This window comes from Manihot esculenta, chromosome 1 (assembly GCF_001659605.2).
Source record: "Manihot esculenta cultivar AM560-2 chromosome 1, M.esculenta_v8, whole genome shotgun sequence".
Taxonomy (NCBI): Eukaryota; Viridiplantae; Streptophyta; class Magnoliopsida; order Malpighiales; family Euphorbiaceae; genus Manihot; species Manihot esculenta.
The window spans coordinates 41,575,835-41,596,009 of NC_035161.2; the positions used below are offsets into that span (position 1 = coordinate 41,575,835).

General features: G+C 34.8%; 4 protein-coding genes across 17 annotated transcripts; 1 reads left to right on the forward strand and 3 right to left on the reverse strand.

The window, feature by feature from the left end:
* Nucleotides 1-169: 169 nt before the first annotated feature.
* On the reverse strand, nucleotides 170-3,809 carry LOC110618772 (tRNA-specific adenosine deaminase TAD1). Of its 12 annotated transcripts, none has more exons than XM_043949477.1 (11): nucleotides 3,496-3,809; nucleotides 3,217-3,337; nucleotides 2,789-2,979; nucleotides 2,520-2,654; nucleotides 2,288-2,401; nucleotides 1,832-2,001; nucleotides 1,676-1,752; nucleotides 1,473-1,592; nucleotides 1,273-1,360; nucleotides 692-800; nucleotides 170-412 (listed from the first exon to the last, which is right to left on the reverse strand). In XM_043949477.1, the coding sequence occupies exons 1-10, from the start codon at nucleotides 3,644-3,646 to the stop codon at nucleotides 693-695; spliced, it is 1,275 nt and encodes a 424-aa protein (XP_043805412.1). In that variant the 5' UTR covers nucleotides 3,647-3,809; the 3' UTR covers nucleotides 170-412; nucleotide 692. The 12 variants fall into 12 exon arrangements, 7 of the variants coding, with proteins under 7 accessions (XP_043805412.1, XP_043805405.1, XP_043805410.1 ...); XM_043949470.1 differs by having other exon boundaries at nucleotides 170-467; XM_043949475.1 differs by having other exon boundaries at nucleotides 684-800.
* A 1,718-nt stretch (nucleotides 3,810-5,527) lies between these two features.
* On the forward strand, nucleotides 5,528-9,218 carry LOC110615662 (remorin). Its single transcript, XM_021757663.2, has 5 exons — nucleotides 5,528-5,795; nucleotides 7,653-7,703; nucleotides 7,997-8,084; nucleotides 8,553-8,634; nucleotides 8,841-9,218. The coding sequence occupies exons 1-5, from the start codon at nucleotides 5,627-5,629 to the stop codon at nucleotides 9,033-9,035; spliced, it is 585 nt and encodes a 194-aa protein (XP_021613355.1). The 5' UTR covers nucleotides 5,528-5,626; the 3' UTR covers nucleotides 9,036-9,218.
* A 133-nt stretch (nucleotides 9,219-9,351) lies between these two features.
* Nucleotides 9,352-13,255, reverse strand: LOC110615653 (transcription factor MYB17-like). Of its 2 annotated transcripts, none has more exons than XM_021757652.2 (3): nucleotides 11,059-13,255; nucleotides 10,608-10,737; nucleotides 9,352-10,404 (listed from the first exon to the last, which is right to left on the reverse strand). In XM_021757652.2, exons 1-3 carry the CDS (start codon nucleotides 11,189-11,191, stop codon nucleotides 9,750-9,752), a joined length of 918 nt encoding a protein of 305 aa, XP_021613344.1. In that variant the 5' UTR covers nucleotides 11,192-13,255; the 3' UTR covers nucleotides 9,352-9,749. The 2 variants fall into 2 exon arrangements, with proteins under 2 accessions (XP_021613344.1, XP_043805424.1); XM_043949489.1 differs by having other exon boundaries at nucleotides 11,049-11,202.
* A 154-nt stretch (nucleotides 13,256-13,409) lies between these two features.
* Nucleotides 13,410-18,711, reverse strand: LOC110615673 (DEAD-box ATP-dependent RNA helicase 8). Of its 2 annotated transcripts, XM_021757676.2 has the most exons (10): nucleotides 17,866-18,710; nucleotides 17,260-17,320; nucleotides 16,923-17,157; nucleotides 16,354-16,592; nucleotides 15,858-16,109; nucleotides 15,595-15,775; nucleotides 15,016-15,104; nucleotides 14,859-14,932; nucleotides 14,619-14,757; nucleotides 13,410-13,787 (listed from the first exon to the last, which is right to left on the reverse strand). In XM_021757676.2, the coding sequence occupies exons 1-9, from the start codon at nucleotides 18,114-18,116 to the stop codon at nucleotides 14,679-14,681; spliced, it is 1,461 nt and encodes a 486-aa protein (XP_021613368.1). In that variant the 5' UTR covers nucleotides 18,117-18,710; the 3' UTR covers nucleotides 13,410-13,787; nucleotides 14,619-14,678. The 2 variants fall into 2 exon arrangements, with proteins under 2 accessions (XP_021613368.1, XP_043805423.1); XM_043949488.1 differs by lacking the exons at nucleotides 13,410-13,787; nucleotides 14,619-14,757; nucleotides 14,859-14,932; nucleotides 15,016-15,104 and adding an exon at nucleotides 15,111-15,151 and having other exon boundaries at nucleotides 17,866-18,711.
* Between the last annotated feature and the right edge of the window lie 1,464 nt (nucleotides 18,712-20,175).

Genomic DNA, 20,175 nt, shown 5'->3' on the forward strand with positions numbered 1-20,175 from the left:
TGTGTTTGGATTTTAATTTTTTTATTTGATTTTCCTTTTAGTTTAAATTTTTATTTTCTGTAGCCCTCTATGGGCCTTGCATAAATGCAACCTATTTAGCATTGATAAAAAAAAAAAAAAAAAAAAAAAAAAAAAAAAAAAAAAAAAAAAAAAAAAAAAAACACACAACTTGGATCCATCATTTTTTTATTAAAGTAATATAAAGTTCTTGACATTTTGTCATTATACCCTAAAAACAATTTAAATTAAACACACAACAAATAGCTTATTTACACTTTCTATTTTGTTATCAAAGTTTTGTCATCAAGGCTTTTCAAATCAGCAATAACAGAATTTAACAGTGATCTATGCCGCCGCAGCAGCTCCAAAAACAGCCTTACACTTCACGGAGTATATAGTGATCGTTATTCGTCTGCCCATACAAGCAGAAGCATTGATGTAAATCCTTCTGGATCTCAAAGATAAACCTGAAGATTTTCAGTTAGCAACAATTTATTGCCAGTGAATGCTTGCCGCATCAAGGCAATGATAACCACGTGTTTTAATTGTTAAAGACACGATAATAAGTCTGTTAGGACCATACTAAGTTCATACTTCAATGTAATCAGCCGATGACTAAAATACAAATGGGTGATACATGGTGATGTTGCATAGAAAACACCAAAATTCCAAGAATCACATACCTTCCTACCTCAAAATGGAGAGAAGGCCTCCAAGTTCAATGGTTTCACTGGCCAATTGTTAAAAGGTTGCTTTCCTTTAAAAGTTTTTGAAGTTAAACTGTAGGCTTCAACACCATTCTGCAGGAAATTTACCAAATTATATCAGTAAAAAAACTTTATAAGCACCTATAATTAGCACCATGGTTAGTAAAGAAAAAGCTAGCAAATCAAAATTTTCCAACATGCATGCATCACCTAAAAAGATGCTTCCCAAACAGTTCCAGAAGGGAGCTGCTGAAGTATCATTATATCCCAGATTGCACTAGCAACATTAACTAAAATTTTGTATCATTGTTTTGCCCCAGAAAATAAATTCAGCATTTCCAACTCAATTCTAAATAAAACCAGAAGACTACATTATGCTGCCTGATTCTGTAAAACAATTAGAAGATATTCTCCATAGTCATCACATGTGAATGAAGAATTAGTGCATATCAAACCAAATGTTTATCAAATTAAATAATAACATCAAAATGATAGGTAAATAAGTATTTCACTTTCTTAATTTATATTCTCATTCAGATCATAAAAGAATCCATCAGTACATAACCTTGAGTCCTCGATAAGAAATCCCTTTAGTTGGGCTCTTATGTTCTAAGTCCTGCCTTAGTGTCAAGAAAATCAGTAATAATCGTTTTCTGAAACCAGAAAGACAGATTTTATTATGGTAATAATGATCAAAGGAAAAAAAAAGGCATTTAGTTGCAAGTGCTACAGATGAAATTTCTTGGAGCATACTTGTCAGCTTACTTGCACAGAGATGACTCAGAAGAGGGAGAAAGTGCTCCTTTAGCAGAGGTCCCTTGTTTTCTTCCTGTGGTCCCAAGAACAACTTCATGCAAGCCAGACTTATTCCAACATATGGAATACCTATGGATAAAATCATACAGAATGCTATGACAAGAGAACAGGAACAAAATGATTGTGCAATGTGAACAGCACAAAAAATTCACCCGCATGTTAAAGTGGCCAGAGCAGTATCAGCATGCTGAAATTCTTTGGGTGGTACAGATGCTGGACAAAATAGTGGCTGCAAGAGGCATTAAAGAAAAACATATCAGGATTCCGCTCCTTTCCCTACTATTGAAGATACTATGCACTTCACAGACCTTGTTTATTTGAAAGGGGGCAATCAAATTATTTGATAATGGTAAGATTCGATCATACAAAGATCTTTGCAAGTGGCGCTCCAAAGGAATATGTTGAAAACTGCTAGGCAATTTTCCAACAGTGATGGAAGAAAGATAAACAGGATGAACAAAGTAGGAAAGTAGAGCTCCTGAAATAACAGAATGGAAACCTCTTATTAAATTAAGGCAAACATAGTTCCTACTAATTTCCATAGTATATTTACTGAAGACAAAATGACAGCCAAACTGCCACATTGTAGTGCATGTCTATGCAAGCTTAGCACGAGTAAAAAAAAAAGTACAGCAAATGCCACGCACATGATGATTGAATATGCTCTTCATTTCAGTAACATAACTATGCCATTATATTACAAGCACATATATCTTAGAATAAATTAGAATATATTACTTATATAAGAACAAAGAAAAACCTACCTTGAACTCCAAGAACATTCCAACGAGCGATCTTGTCAGAGCAGCTAACTGACACTGTAGTGTCACCTCGACCAGGCTTCCTCTGAACCATGCCACTGAGTTGAGAATCATTAGCTGAAAATGTACAGACTAACAGTAAAAAAGTTCTGAATATTGCTGATGTTAAGACTTCTTAAGTAATGAATGATAAGAAAAGTGTAGTAGGTCTATATTCCAGTTAAAACCCTTTTACCATTATTCTCCTCCAGAGCCCCTAAAAGCTCACTTATGGAACCATTAAGCTTGGCCATTGGCAATGGTGAAGCCTCTTCTCTTTGGAAGGTGTTTCTCGATGACAATAAGGGTGAATTTACAGAAGCATCTCCACCTATAAAAACCAATCAAAAGATAATAAAGTCACAAACATTGTCCATATGAAGATATAAAGTAAAATCTAATTATGGAAGACAGGATTCATTTACTTCTAAATAAAACAAAACAATATTAAAAAAAAAAAATTACATGGCAACTGCGAGATGTACAGATGCAATTGCCAACCCGCTCTCAGTTTGAATTTTCCTTGATTAGAACCATCTTGATCCAAGTGGAAAAGGCAGTTTCTGAAGTCATCACTTTGCAATTGTCTGCTCCCATTATCATTTCCAAGCTTATTTAAAATATTGGAGAGACGTTGAAGCTCTGAATAGAAGAACCTAGTTTAATTTCAAAACAAATGCACATACAGGAACTTAGAGAGGAGGCAATAATAACTTCATCTAAAATCTTGAAAGGCCATATCAGCTCAGTTCCAACAATGAAACACAATGCTCAATTCCAAATATAACTTTAATTCCAGAATTAAATATACTAACAAGCAAAACAGAGTATCACTTTATCTAACACAATGCTCTTAAACAACAAAGATAAACAAAAAATAGAAGATTTTTAACCTCAGTAAAGCTCTTCTCGCAATAATCTCAGCGTGTGAATCATTAACAATGTCACCCTGCGTGCTCAATTGCGAGCGTCCAATGCATTTTGTTCCCGTTCCTAAGGAAACAACTTCTAAATCTGAAACGGAAGCAACAGTAATCAAAATTACACCTTTACAACACTTTTCATTGAGCATTTGGATCAAATCCATGAGTAAACACCAACTTTCGAATTATGCGAAAGCAAAAGCTCCAAAGAAGTAAGGAAAAAAGAGGAATTAGTTTAGGTATAGAGACCTTGAGAAGGAGAGGAAATGAGAAACGAGGCCAAGACAGTGACTTCGCGTCCCTGAGGCTTTCCTTTCTTGGGAAGAGAATTGTACAGCGAGATCACCTTCTCCGAAACCTTCTCCCCCCAATCTTTCTCTGCGGAGCAACCTGAATCCATTGCTTCAGTTCAAGAAATTCTCTGGGAAACGGCACTTCGGACTCCACCACTCTTCCATCCTCCCTTCGGCGTGCCGGCGCCCTCGTTTTTCTTTCGTCATTTGCAAACGACGTCGCTTCACTCAAGCGTCATCATTCTAATTTTTTTTTTTCTCTTTTTCTTTTTTTCCTCTGAAGAATGTAATTGAAACATCAATCATCGTTAATAAATAATGATGACTGGTTTACTACATGAAAAAAAAGAAAGATTAAACCTACTCTACACGAATTTAAAATGTAAATTTATCATAAAATCTATATAAAAATTATTAATTTTTATTTTTTACTAAATTGAGTTTAATGGTTTATTTGATTAACAGTTTAATGTAACTTATTGCTGTATTTGTTGATATTATCTAATAATTGTTAATAGTATTGGATTCGTATTGAGCGCTTAACTAAATTTTATTTAACTACTGGTGCAGAATAATGAATAAAAGTATATGTTATATAATTTATTTTACTATTAAAATAAATATATAATAATTAATTTATTATATTATTTAAATAAAAATATAAATTGTATACCATATATAAATTTTATTATTGACATAAATAAATAAAGCTTAAAGTGTGTATGCATACAAACGATTTTAATTTCATAATATTTTGTAAAATACAATAATTCAGAAAAATATGAAGCAGTCCTTAGAAATGAAATGTGCATCTGTTACTTCAAACGTCTAATCCAAAAACCCTTTAAGCAAAACCGGCCCATGATCATAATAGAAGGAAGCTGGTGAAATAAGCAACAAAAAGAAGGTACTGAAAGAAATCATTTGTGTATTGTTAAAGCGTAATCAGCGTCCGAGGTCATTAGCTTTGCCATGACTTTTCTCATTAATTAGAATCAATGCCGTTAAATAATATTTAAAATTATTTCTTTTAAATATATTAACCAAATAAAAATACACAATTTTAAAATACTAAAAAAAATCTACATAACAGCTATTATCAATAAAAGAAGCTTTATTATGATTTGCCAGTGGGGCAGCAATTTGCTTAACCGAAGAATCCTCCAAATGACAGCCAAAAACTGTCCAATAATGTGGCTCCACAACTCCGATGCTTACCGGCCCACGTATCACTTAATTCCAGCTCTGCAACGCTTTAAATAATATCATAAATGACACTTGTACTCCATCTCTCACCCATATTTTCAAATTATAGAATAATAATATTTATTAATTTTAAAATGAATATTTATTATTTTAATTATAATAGTTGTATTTTTAATTCATATAAAAAGTGTTAACTTTATCTTTACTATTAGTTTTAATAATGAAGTTTCATTACGTAGTATTATCTGTATTATTTTATTTTGATGGTAAATACGAATATTTTATAAACAAAGGCATTACACCACCAAATGTTTTAATTCAAACAAATTTATTTTAGGAGTTTAACAGAAAAAAAAATTAAAACTAAAATTATCAATTCTATAATTCGTGTAAATTTCATTCCATATGATGGATATCGCTGGGATTGATGAGCAGTGGTTTTAGCAAAGACCACGACAAAAGTGACTGTCCCTACCGGAGCTTCACAGTTAGTCAAGTTAATCTTTAGTGGACCCATACATACAGCAGTCGTTTTGTCTTGGCCACTTCTACAACGTCGTTTCAAAGGCCAACAGTACTTCTTTAGGAAGTGCTCATACGTGGGCATTATTTATCCGTTTTACCTGTCGGCATTAACACAATTATACCACGCATCGTACGCGCATCCTTCTCCAAATCACCGCTCACATTCACCGCTAGATCAACCCTTCTCTGACCACTAATTAAACTAACGGAGATCTATTGGTCCTTATAAAGCAACCCCATGCCGTTACGATACACGTTACCTGACGCTTATTAAATATCCCCTCACCTCATTTGCAACGTTGCCATATTACACTACGAGATTTCTACTGAGCTGTGTGTGTCTAGAGAGAGCAGACATGGCAGAACAGGAAGCGAAGAAGCTAGAAGCCGAATCGCCAGTCACACCAACTCCACCACCTGCACCGGAACCGGTGGAATTTAAACAAGACGCGGTACAGGAGAAACCTATTGTTGCACCTCCTGAACAGAAGCCTGAGGAATCCAAAGCTCTCGCTGTAATTGATAGTAAGCTGGCTCGCACTCTCTCTCTCTCTCTCTCTCTGAAACTATCTGTGCTTATTGGAATTAGTTTTTTATTTTTAATGTTTTGGAGACAAATAAACGAGAATATCTTGGCTACAATCATGCGATCTTCATTTTCCTCTGTTTTTCTTTTGACAAATCGAAATTCACGATGAAGAAATTTAATTTGCTTCCCTTTCTTTCATTTTCCCCTTTTTCTGACTTTGGATCATCATCTGATCATGGTTCTTAATGGATTTAGAACGGATGGCCTTTTCTTTCAACGGTTTCTGATTTCTTGATTATAGATGAATGTGTTAGAATCTCACATAAAACATGAAAATTAGCATGATTTTTTTACGTCGTTTCATTTTCGATCAACTTTTACATTGAATTAAATAAACTCCAATATCTTCGCTCTATTGTTTCATTTTTAAAGGAGAATTTTCGTTCTGATAATAATTTGGCTGTGGAGTTTCCTTAATTCACTTTTAAGACGTTTACGAGCTACAGATTATATAGCCTTGCAGGAAGTACGCTCCTTTTGTTAAATATTTTTTTTTTTTCACAAATGAAAGTTGTTTACCGTATTCGTCTCTGTTTCTTTATATTTTTTTAAAAATTTTTTTGAGAATCTGTTTATATGTATAGAATTTTTTTTTTCTTTATATTTAATCTAGGAGGACAGGATTATAAACTTTATTAAAGCAGAAAAGCTTGATAAACACTTGCAATTAAAGAAATATGTATATACAATAATTCCCATCATAATTTTAAAGGATGATAGCTCATCTTTCTTTTTCTGTGGAAATATTGCCCCCCTTTAATAATGGCAACCGATATAAGGATTTTTATATCTTAGTGAAATATGTCCCTACTAAGCACAACGGCATCCAAAGCAGGAGTATTGGCCCCTCCGTCATTCATATCTCAAGTTTTTTTTTTTTTTTAAATTTTATTTAATTTTATTTTTTTTCGAACATATCCCAAGCCGAGTAAAGCTTGATAGTGACATGCAACATTTTTGTTTTCTTTTTGGGTTCTATAAAGACACGTATCATGATAGCTTTATTTTATTTATTTATTTTGGTGCGAAATTGCGAATTTGGTGGGGCAAAATAATTTATTTCAATGCAAAGGAAAAGGGAAAAGAAAAAAGAAAAAAGAAATAGCAATAAAGAGCCTACACCAGCAGATTCAGATAGAAGTTACTGTAACATATCTGAGGGGAAATTATCAAAGTGAAAGGTTGAAATTAGCAAAATATTAGCTTACGCTATGTTCGGCTATACTGATGTAATGATTGTTAATTATTTTAATAGTGTATACCTGCTCTACTCAGATAGTGGTTAATCAAACATTACAATCCACTCCTTCAACCACTAATTATTGCCGAATAGAGTTTTAAAAAGTTCACCTTTCATGCATATGTATATACATTTCTTCAAATCTATATGCTTTTAAGTTTACTTTTTGTACACCTTTTTCAATGAAAACACAAGAAAAATCTTATTTTCCATGAGGCGATGATGATCAAGGAAACGCAAGGCCGCTGTATACTGTAGCTGTTTGTTAACCTAAAATATATAAATTAATGAGGAAAAACTTTTTCATATGACTTGGATGTCTTGTTTAATCCTTTTTGAGGCATAATTGGGGTGTTAAAAGTTTTAACGAGTTCATGGATCAGCAGATCTAAAATGCTGTCCTTTTATTAGTGTTTTTATACACCTGATTATCCTTTATAATATATGCTTAGATTAGATTGGAATTGAAAAAAAACTTGGCGCTAACGTACCACATTGTTGATAAGGGACATCATTAATTTATAAGCTGCTTCAATTATCTTTTGTCTTCCAGAGGTCCCAGAATCGGCTCCAAAGAAGCTCTCAGGGGGATCACATGACAGAGGTAAATTTTGTAAATTGGTAATTGTTTTCCCATTTAAATAAGATGGTATTTATGAAGAATGAAGTATTCTATTTATTTTTATTTTGTTGGCTAAGCAGGTATATGTATACCCAGTTTTACTCTTTTTTGCTGGCATTTTAATTTTGTAAATTGACTGAACGCTTGTCACATTAGGGCTAACATTTTATTGAGATTCAGTGTAGAGCATGCATGATGAAGTTGTTCATTTTCCATCGCATGCCAAAATAATGTGTTCCTTAAGGAGTAACGTATGATCATCTTGTATTTTCCAGACGTTGCTCTTGCAGAGGTTGAAAAGGAAAAGAGAAATTCCTTTATCAAGGCATGGGAAGATAGCGAGAAAACTAAAGCAGAGAATAAGTAAGTAGCTATCTGATCCATCCCTTTTTCCCCCTCTGTCCAGCAACTGATATGTGGCTAAATTACACTATAAGTCAAACTATTATCTTAAACATCTGAACATTAATGTTGTGATTGCAAAACTAATTGGCAATTAACACCACATATAAAACTGGACTTTTCTCTTCGTAACCTGTTATGTTCACTGGTTAACATGGTATCATTCCTTCTACAATAGCCAAGGCTATAACTAATTCATTCTTTGGTAATCAGCAGTGAAATGGAAGGAATCAGTACGTGCTTATATAAAACTTGTCTAATCTTGATAGATATAGGCTTTCATATCTTGATTATTACATCAATTGTAGCAGTGATAATTAGATGCATGTTGACTAGCATGATTATTTGTTTTTATATATTATTTTGGCTTGAATTTGCATGATAATCTGATCATCGAGAACTTAGCTTATGCTTAATACTGCTGAACAGGGCGCAGAAAAAGCTCTCTGCTGTTGCTGCTTGGGAGAACAGCAAGAAGGCATCATTGGAAGCTCAACTGAGAAAGATTGAGGTAATCCCCTGTAATTAATGTTCTATGGCAATGATTTATCTCCGTATTACTGCAGCTATTTTTATGCTTAGTTTATCAAGGAATCAACAATTTATATGCCATTTCTCTTTCCACCCCTATATATTCTTTGCAAAAATTAATGGAACATGCAAACTTTTTATTTCAACACTTTAGATTCAATACTAAAAAGTTGAGGAAATTGGCAGGAAAAATTAGAGAAACAAAAGGCAGAATATGCTGAGAAAATGAAAAACAAAGTAGCTTTGGTTCACAAACAGGCTGAAGAAAAGAGGGCAATGGTTGAAGCCCAACGAGGAGAAGAAATCCTAAAGGCAGAGGAAATGGCTGCGAAATACCGTGCAACAGGGCAAACTCCAAAGAAATTTCTTGGTTGCTTCTAAGGTTGCACATTTTGAGCTTTGTCCGAAAGGAGTAAATGGAACGAATGGGTGATCTTTTTCTCCATTTTTTTTTGCTTTTTAAATATTATCATATGTAACTCTATGTTTTCATTTTTCTATGCCGAGTGTGTATGTATATAAGTTTCACTTTATTTCATAATTTTGTTACAATTTGCGTGGAAATTCAATTTTCTTGAGTATTAAAAGAAAGTTTATATAGCAATAGCATAATTGTGCAAGATAATGACTGAACTTAAAAAGAAAGCATTCTTAATCTCTAATTAACAAAGCAACACAACATCATGAACAACTGGTATGGTTAAATACTGAGAAAGCATTAGAAATTCACTTGAAGTTCATGCTCTACAGATAACATTCAGACAAGCCTTTAATGAACAGGTAGCATAGTCCCATGTTTACCCTTTGACGATTGTAGTATTACATAGCATATTTGGATAACTAAGTCTGAAAATGTTAGGTCCAAATAATATATTTCTATAAATAATTAGCAGGGCTCCAATAAATAAAAATAGGAAATGTTAACATCATTACACCCTCTAACCCTAATCGGCCGAAGAATCATGACTATATTAACTGACCACTTAGCTTTATAAGCTCCTTTTTCTTTTACAGTAGCTTCATAGCTTTTAGTACTCAAAAGATTTTGTAGCTCAAAATTCAAGCAAAAGAGGCTTCTAACTACACAGCAAGATCTCATAACTGCATTGCCGAATAAGTGGTGAAGCTATCAACATTTTCTTCCAAGAAACTCATGTCATTGTTAATGGGGAAATCCAACAGAAGTTGTAGTGTTGAGTCCGAAGAATCTTCCAACTCAATAGAGCTTGATGAATCAGACCCAGCATTGTAAGATTTGCAGCTCTTGCACTCCATGTCTTCATTTTGATTGCTTGCCGTAGTAGAGTAACCTGCTAAGTTGGGGCTAATATCAGCAGTGACAGCTGAAAATGAACAACATTTGGTGGAAGAAGATGCCTGAGAAGCTGATGCAGGGCTTTGGCAGGTAGTTTTGTCTTCTTGATTGAACTTTCTAAATGATTCTCCAACTTCAGAGTTCCACATCCGCAGAAAATAATCACTATCAGTTTTCCCCGGTGTTGGTCGATTGAAGAGTGAGGACTCTCTCGAAAGCCGAGCCTCAGCTTCAAGTCTAGCACTCTCCCACTGTGCCATATGCCGAGTAGCAGGGGATGCGGGTGCTTTTATGGTTGGTCCACAGGAAGTAAAGGGCTCATGAGTTTGGGGGTCAAGTCCCATGCAAAGAAGACGTTTCTTCAGATGGGTGTTCCACAAGTTCTTTATCTCATTATCTGTTCTGCCTGGTAGTTGAGAGGCAATGGCAGCCCACCTGAATGCATTTAAATTTTCAAAAGCAAGAACATTTGATAGTTGATTTTGTTGTCATAAAAGATTGACAAACTGCGGAAACATGAACTAAACAGAGCAACAAAACCAAAGATGATGAATTAATCAATCAAGAGACTATACATAATCCAACAAGATGATGAATTACACTGTAGTTATGCAACTCATCTCACAGCAAGCTCTTACCTGTTTCCAAGAATACCATGAAGCTGAATGACAAGTTTCTCTTCTTCCAGAGTAAAGGGACCTCGTTTTATATCTGGCCTAAGATAATTGGTCCATCTGAGCCGGCAACTCTTACCACAGCGAAGAAGACCTGTTAAAAAGATTTACATGTACAGTTCTGTCTGTGCAAGCAAAGCAACAGAAACACCATTTTGGCTTACATTATGCTAACCCACTAAACAGAAAGTTGAAATCTCTTTGAGAAAGCATAACCCAGTGAAGAAATATAATTGGCACATGATTTTACCATCAAAATCCAATCCCCTGAACCTCACACATCACTACTCAAATAAGTGAACAATATACTCTGTCAAAGCAAGTAAAGTTGCAGCTTCTCTAATCTCTAAGCAACAAACAAATGGATACGCACTTTTGCTTCCAAAATCTAAAGCAGTGACTAACCACTAAATACCTGCGAGCTTGGGGAGAGATCGCCAGCTTCCATAGCCATTTTTCTTGATATAACTGACAAGAGTCTCATCCTCTTCAGGCGTCCATGGTCCCTTCTTCAATCCTTTCTTGTCACAACATGGTGTCCTTCCCATCTTTTCCTTTATTTGAAGCTTAGAAAACAGAGCAAATGTTAAAATGTATCACTCTGGTCGCCAAAGGGCGGAAAAAAAGATGATGAGAAGTAAACAACTCGTTTAAAGAGTAAAGAAGCGGCAGCTGTGAATGAAAGAGCTGTGAAGTGAATCAACAGCCCTGAGAGAGAAAGAGAGAGAGAGAGAGAGAGAGAGCTTTAAATGCTTGTTTGATCTTATCTAGGGTAATCGAAAGTGGGAATTTATTGAGGGTGTAAGAAAGGACGACGAGCGAGTTTCAAGCTGGCAATGCAATAAATATAGGGTTTATTATGCAAGTGTATGTATTTACATATGTGCATGAAAACTACAGGCATCGAAGAGGGTTTAATCATCATTGAGCGAAGAAACCTGTACAAATAGTAAAGTAGGATTAATGGGGTTTCTTTTTTTTGACGTTTTTCATCTTACAGAACTTGCAAGAGAGAGAGAGAAAGAGAGAATAAATGCATTAAAGATGAAAGCGAGAGCATTAATGGCGGATTCTTGTACGGACGCACCATTATATATATACATATATATATGAAACACTCCTGTTTCTAATGTAATACTCCATCAAATATAGGTATATGTTTCACCGTTGTTTGGTCAATGAGAAAATTGGAAGAAAGGAAAGGAAAGGAAAGGACAAGAAGACCAAATGATCGATGCTCGGGTTTGGCTGGTCGATTTGTCTAAGTTTGAAGTTTCTATGTTGTACGTACACAAAATTTACGGGTAGTAAGTAAGTTCTGACAATCACTTAGTTACACGTTAGTGCCTGTTGTAATCCACAAAATAGTAAATACAATAAAATCGAACAAGATTTCCAGCAATAATTGCCCCTTTTTTTTCCTTGTATTTTTCAGAAAACATATGGATAAAAAAAGGGATTTGATCTTTCAAAAAAAAAAAAAAAAAGAGAAGGAAAGAAAAAAAGTCTTTTCTAATGTGTGTGTGTGCATGAACATATGCTCGCTTTGTCAATTATAGCTTCAACATAAGAAGCATTTTAAAAATTCAAACCCTTAACTATGTTTGGGGAGTATAAGTCAATAATTATATAATGGAACAAAATTTGTAAATTTAAGTGTATAATAAATTATAATTTTAGTTTAAATATTTAATAAATTAATATGAAATAGTAAAGGTATAAAATATATACTATTTAATATCTAAATTATTAATGTTAAAATAAAATATGTAGGGCTGAATCCGCACGGCAGGACTGAGATCTGTGAAAAATTATAAAAAGAAAGGAAGAAAAGAGGAGCACGAAGATGATGGGTGAAGCCGTGAAGGATTTAGTTATGGGGTCCGAGATTTTTTTTTATTATTACTATTTATTTTGTGGAAGGGGTCCTAGTCCTAGACGGGACCCTTGTTCTTCTCATTTATGATTTGGTCGACCAGTAAGAAGCAGATAGGAAGTTACATGCAGACTCAGGGTTACAGGTTCCAGCTCCACATGTCCTTTTGCATTCAATTAATAGCTCGCGTTTCGCTTTTTTTTTTTTTTCCCTCAACTTAAATAAAATTTAAGTACTTGTTTGGACTCATCAGCTATGCACGTAAGCTCAAAGGAGTATTTATCGAAAAAATTAAAAATTAATTACATAGATATCTAAGTTAGGTGATCCAATTGAAATCGGGGTAGAATAGCGAGGAAGGAAATCGACTGGAAAAACATAAAACTCCTATATAATTTAACAAGGATCTGTGATGCTGTTACTGACGTAGTCAGGGGAATAGTCGAAGTGATATACTGCCTATTGCTTTCGTTCTTATAAGCTCTTATTAGCTCCCTTCCCACGTAAGGAAAAGTCTTAAATAAGCCCTCATGACAACTAATACTATAAATGAAAGCCCATATTCACTTTCAAGAAGTCTGTCAACATTGCCTCTTCGTAGCGGTCAATTTACATTACAGAAATGAAAGTTGCACAAATCAGCTTACTGCGTGTATAAACATATAAAATTTAAAATTGAATAATATGTTAATATATTTAAAATCAGTTGCCACAAAAGCATACAGGAATCAGTTAACGCATCATCATAGCTCTGAGCTCACCATGAACATTGAAACAAAAAAATTCTTTTCTCAGAAAAACACATGGATAAGAAAACTGTCCTACCTGAGAAGAAATATATCATCGGACACCAGGAAAAATCACATGACAAGCAAGCAACAGAATCAACGAGGATTAAGTACTTTTCAGTCACGACTTTATTAATGGATTGGTAGGAAGAGAAAGGGGGATGACCATCTTTTCCCACAAAGTACAGCCTTGGATTCAAGGGTGATAACACTAAGCTCATAGTACCAAACCAGTCCGTTATGGAAAGATCAAACACAACACAGAACTGGACCCAGCATATCTATCTGGGATTTATAAAACATTAAAACTCTAAACCTATATTCCTGTTAACGTTTCAGGCTATTAAAATCCAGAAACCAACACAAGCATTCCAGGGTTAAAAGCATACACCAATCCAAGTCTTCACTAACAATACTTAAATTCTTACAAGTCGCCATCAATTGAGAGCTAGGTACCATCTCCAGCTGACAGCTTGGACCCTATTCAACAAGTAAAGAACATACCATTATAAGCCGCACCATATCATAATCCAAATTTATCATGCATCAAGCCAACATTTACTAACATAACACACCAATATGAAATTGGCTTACAATTAAGAATGCCATGTTTATTTCATGATCTAGCATGAAATACCATGATACTTGAGCAATACAATCACTAGTTGCCGTAGACAATGTCATTTAACGTTGTTTTTCAATTCAAAACAGAAAATATTAAGATGTAAATAACATTTTAAATTAATGTGAAAAGGAAAACGAAAACATCCAAATGCCGTAGACAATGTCATTTAACGTTGTGTTTCAATTCAAAACAGAATATTAACATGTTGGGAGTGCTTGGCAAGTCCTACAAACCAAAATTTATTTGACCAATTCCCATATTTGGAAAGTTAAAATTTACTAACCTTCATATATTTATTTGAATTCTCTCATCTCAACTCATATGAGCAAAATTTTTTGAATAGAATCAAGTTGAATTCAGACCTGTGAGTCGTTCCAAATAAGGCGATTTTGATTGACATCCATCCAGAATCTATGTGACGGTTACTGAGATTAACAGAAAGGCGAGGGAGGGAAAATAGAGAGAAAGAAGGAGGGGAGGGAGGGAGAGAGAGAGAGAGGGAGGGAAAGTAGTAGATTGTATTGATTTTCTTGGATGCCTCAATTGGCTAATACTGCCACATACAGAAAGACATTTAGGAATAACTGTTCCCGCAGAAAACAATCTACAACTACTTTTTCTTACATCTAGTTCTCTTATATGTAACAATACCAATCTGCAATGTGCATCCTGTTGCAATTACTCACCATTTCTAGCCCTTGTTGCTACTACCACTGTTGAATAACGGGCAAGATATCTACCACTGGTTACCGACAATATATTGCCTGATCAATATGTGGAGGAATTTGCTTAATTTCAGTCCCAAGCTCTTGCTCAATCCTGTACCTATTAGAAAATAATTAGGCATTATAAGGGACAATCAGAACCATATTATCAGCAAAAAATTACACAGATGGCTGAGAGAATGGACAGGGAAAATAACCCACAAGTTAAAGCGATCCTCATAGGTGATCAAATTCACAGCCAAACCAAGGTGTCCAAACCTCCCTGATCGACCAACCTGCAAGTGAAACAAACATCAATAAGAATGCAAGATGTGTTTTCATAAAAAAAAATGATCAGAAGATACTGTATTCAACATACCCTGTGAAGATACGTTTCAGAATTCTTGGGGAAATCAAAATTAATAACTACGTTCACTGCTTGGATGTCTATACCCCTGGTAAACAAATCTGCAGCAAGCAGTAGTAACATTAGGATATTATATCCCATGCATCTTCTACTACCATTTCACAGAAATATAATTACAACACTTCATCTTGGACGTTGAAGTAACTACTCTACAAATTAGTTAAATGTCAACCAATAATATAATAAAAAAACCAAACAGCATAAGATGAAGATATGCGGCAATCACTGACAGTGTGTACATGTCAAAGCATCCTCAATATACTATTCTGAACCTGCACAGTATTTGATTCTTCACCACCTCCCTTACTCACTCACCTTCCTCCTCACCTAGCAATACAACTATAATAACCCACAGAACCTCAATTTGCCTATTATTTCTATTCCTCACTTTCTGGCAAAAACTTGACAAAATAGGTACTAAATTATTAGGGACAATTATGATCTTTACCTGAAAATTTGTTGTATATAAGTACATAGTGAAGCATTAAAATGATGTACCATAAGTTAAAAAAAAAAAAAGCAGTAACATACCAGTACAAACAAGATTCCTGCATGCACCATTGCGGAAGTCATGAAACACTCTGTTGCGGTGATCTTGCAACATCTTTGCATGGATATAAAAACAAGAATATCCAAGCTCTGTGATCTTCTTGGCCAAAAGTTCCACCCGATTCACAGAGTTGCAGAATATGATTGATTGGTTTATTTGAAGCTGCATGAATCACACACGTATCATATCCAGAAATGGGGGGAAAAAAGAAAAGCATACATTGGTAGCATAGTTGAGACCAAACCTTAGAGAAAAGAGTGTTTAGACAGTGAACTTTCTGTCGTTCTTCAACAAAGGCATAATATTGTGTAATACCCTTGAGAGTAAGCTCATCCATAAGATTGATAATATAAGGCTTTTGTAAATATCTATCCTTGAAATCCTTAACAGTAACAGGAAATGTGGCAGAAAACATCAAAATCTGACGATTTGGAGGAAGAAAGCGGATCAGCTGCTCTATTGAGGGTTGAAATTCCGGAGACAAAAGCTTGTCAGCCTGAAAAACAAATACATACAAGATCAACTGCTTGCAACTAGAAAAATAAATTCAAGGATATATTAGTTACAATAAGAAAAAAATTAATCACCACAGACAAAAATTATGTAAAAAAAAAAAAAAAAAAAAAAAAAGATAAAAGGAAAAAAAAGGATGGAAGCAAAAGATTAAATAGCTAACCATCCTATACATCGCTCTCTGAGAAATTAAAAAAATAAAGAACTGTAGTCAAGTTGGTACCTACCTCATCCATAACAAGCATTGAACAATCTTTCAAAACACAAACACCCTTCTTTGCGAGATCTAGTATCCTTCCAGGAGTCCCAACAAGCAAATGCACCGGTTGGTATAGACGCATGATGTCATCTTTTAGACTTGTACCTCCTGTGGTGACCATTACTTGAATTTTCAAGTGCTTCCCAAGCTCCTTGCAAACTTGTGATGTCTGAAGAGCCAACTCTCTAGTGGGAACAAGTATAACAACTGCATGCAAATGAATAGTCCAAGTCAGAAAAAACTAGCAGTAGGCATTAGTCTGATTTAATCCCTGAAAGACTTCTTTAGTAATTATCCCATTCTCATGCAGCAAAGAGATTCATATATTCATCTACTGGAACCAAAGCAATAAAAACAACTCAAGGCATCCCATGAAATCCCTAAATATACCCAATCAAGAAAGGAAGTAATCTAATTTGGATAGTTTAAAAAGTTACTCTAGACTGATTGCACAACTAAAGCACCATAATAGCAATGAATGCAGTATGTTCAAAGGTATATAATATGTGTGATCATAGAGAAGGTGAATGATCTAACCTTGAATAAAATTGTTATCTTGGTCAATTTTTTCTAAAGCAGGAATACAAAAGGCTGCTGTTTTCCCAGTTCCATTTTTAGCTCTAGCAAGAATATCACTGCCTGTAAGAGCAATTGGTATGCTTTCTTCCTGTATAGGGGAGGGTCTTTCAAACCCCTTCTCATAGATTCCCATAAGCAATTCACGTTTCAGAAAGTAGTCCTCAAATTCATTTCCTTTTGTGGCTGTCACATCCTAAACAATGGAGATAAAAAGGCACATTACAACTCATAAGCATTTAGAAAAGGACAACAGTACCATTACCAGTAGAACCAGAAATATAATCAAGAACCATACTTCTGTTTTGTAGCGTGTATCAGGTGGAGGTATCTTCAGCCTGGCCTTCCAATCTTGTGAACTAATGGAAAAAAAAAAAAAAAAGAAGATTAAAGCTATGACACTAGCGTAAGGATGTCGTGAATACACGTCTAGAAGGTTAAATTGAGCATGGAAGATTTGCTTTTATATACAAATCAAAACACCTTGAAGAACTTGTAAACAAGAAACCCAATCTAAGATCCCTACAACCACAAACACACATTAAAGTCTCAACCGCATTCTTCAGCATGCAATTCACCCTTTTTCCCTTACATTTCCCAATGTTGAATAGCCCCATAAAATTCAACTACCATAAGTTCCTTTCAGTTTCCAGCACAAATAACACCAACCGCGCAATTACTAGATCACCAAACATTACCCGAAACAAAAAATATACAAAGAGACAGACACGCGTTTAGGTTCATGCCGCTTAAGCAGTTCAGAAAAATATCCGCAACACATCAAAAGACACCCACCAAGTACAAGTTCAAAGAAACACGCAATGCATAGAAGGACACTCACGAATACAAAGACGAATATTTGAAATGAGATACATAATATATTTGAGTTAATGGGTAAGCGGACCTAGAGTCAACGGCCTCAGACTGAACGGTCTTTTCAACCTCGTCAACGCTGGAATCTGCAGGAGGTAACTGGGTCCTCCTCAACCACTGCTGCTGCTGTTGTTGTTGAAACTGCTGGTGATTCTGCATCGAATTCCTCTGCACATACTGCTGCTGCGGAACCCTCGACTGAAAACTGGGGTTCGCGTTCATACCTGCGCCTCTACCGGCACCGATCCCTGGCGTATACCGCCCTCTATTATAATTGTTCATCAACAACAACCCTAGCTATAACTACCTAGCCGATTCAAACCTAAAATCTGCGCAAAAATCTACCGAAAGATAAACAAGAAAAGAACTATGACCGTGAATAGTTACAAAATCAATGGGACTAAAAAGCTTTAGGGTTTGATAAAGAATGAAAACAAAAATTTATCAAAAGGTCAAGTCTATCGAAGGAAAATTTATACAAACAGGAGGACGAAAATTGAAATCTAGGGTTTCTCAACGGGTAGAACCGCAAATAAAAAGAAAGCAGAAGCGCTGAGAAAGATGAGCGTCACGGATAGGGTTTTGATGCTTTGGGAGGGAGAAGGAGGTGAGATCGTGAATTAGGAGCAAAATCGAGAAGAAAAATTCAGCGGATCTGAAGTGAAAGCGAGAAATGGAGCGATTTCCGGTGGAAAAGATAGCAAAATGGAAGAGTTTGGTGGTGCTTTATGAAGCTAGAAGAAGAGAGAAGAGGACGTTCGTTGATTCATGGCGTTTGGGTTGGATGAGTTAGCAGTGAGCGGGTCAGGATTTGTTTGTGGAAACGCCAAAAGTGACGAAGTAACCGTCCCTAGGGCATCAATCGATATGTTTGTTATTTGCATTTGGATACCGTTTCTTCTTTTATATTGCGTATCTTGCCGTCTCTCTTTTGTAATATTTATTTATTTACCATAAGTAGGGGTTGAGCACTATTCGGTTATAATCGATCGAACCGAATCGAATTAAAAATTTAGTTTGATTTTATTTTTAATTTGGTTTGATTCAGATTTAATTTTTTGAAAAATCGGTGATTTCGGTTTGGTTCGATTTTAAATTCAAAAATTTCGATTAGACCGAACCGAACCGAAATCACTAAACTACGTCGTTTTGAAATGTACCCTTATATTTGCCCTAAATCTAAAAGCCTGAGTCACGCTACCAATCTCCATTCCACGCCGCCTCACATCACAGATCACACATGCCTGTGCCTTTCTCTGAGCATTGAGCTCCACCACTTTCAGCAGTTCCACAGTCCACCGTCCGACCTCCACTCTCCTCCCGACATCGACGATTAACTGTCGCGGCTAACTTGGGTCATCGATCTTCACTACGTTGCGGATGCGCGAATTAGCAACGTTGACGACTCCTCACCTCACTGTCGCTCTCTGGTCTCTCTCTCCACGGAATCGTCGGCGTCGGTCGTCACTCTCCACGGAATCGTCGGCCATCGCTCTCCAGTCTATCGGCTCTCTGCACCGTCAACAACTTGGTTGCCCTCGGTCTTCCTCGGTCCTCCTCGGTCCTCGGTCCTCCTCCGTCTTCCTCCATCCTCCGTCCTCTGTCCCCGTCCTCGTCCTCAGTCCTCAGTATTGATTTTTTATTTGTAAAAATTAAAATTAAAATATTTTAATTGGATTTTAGAATGAATGTGAAAAAAAAAAGGTTTAAAAATCGAATTGAACTGACCGAACCGAACTGAATCAAATCGATTCGGTTATTCCTCTTATTCGGTTCGGTTCAATTTGTATAAAATTCTGCAATTCGGTTTTCGGTTATTTCGGTTCGGTTCGATTTTGAATCGAACCGACCGAATGCTCACCTTTAACCATAAGGGAGTTTTCTATTATTATTTCAAAAAAAAAAAAAACCTTATTTTAAATAATTAAACTAACTTTTGTTTAAAAAATAAAAATTAAAACAATTATAGATATATTTATAAGCAGGTGTGAGAATTATTTGATTTAAATTAAAAAAATTAATTAAATTAAATTATTTAAAAATTTAATTTAATTTAATTTTTTATTTATTTTAATTTAATTTAATTTTTATTTTTTAAAAATTTTAATTATTTCTATTCATTTGATTTTAGTAAAATAAATTAAATCGATTAATAATAATAATATATTATTTTTATAATATAAAGAGAGTATATTATAATTAAAATTAAAATATTTTAATAAAATTTTAAAATATTAAAATTAAAATGTAAAAGTAAAAAAAATATTAAAAATTTAATACATTAAACTGAATTTAACGAAATTAAATTAAACTAATTTAATTTAAATTAATTTTTATTAAA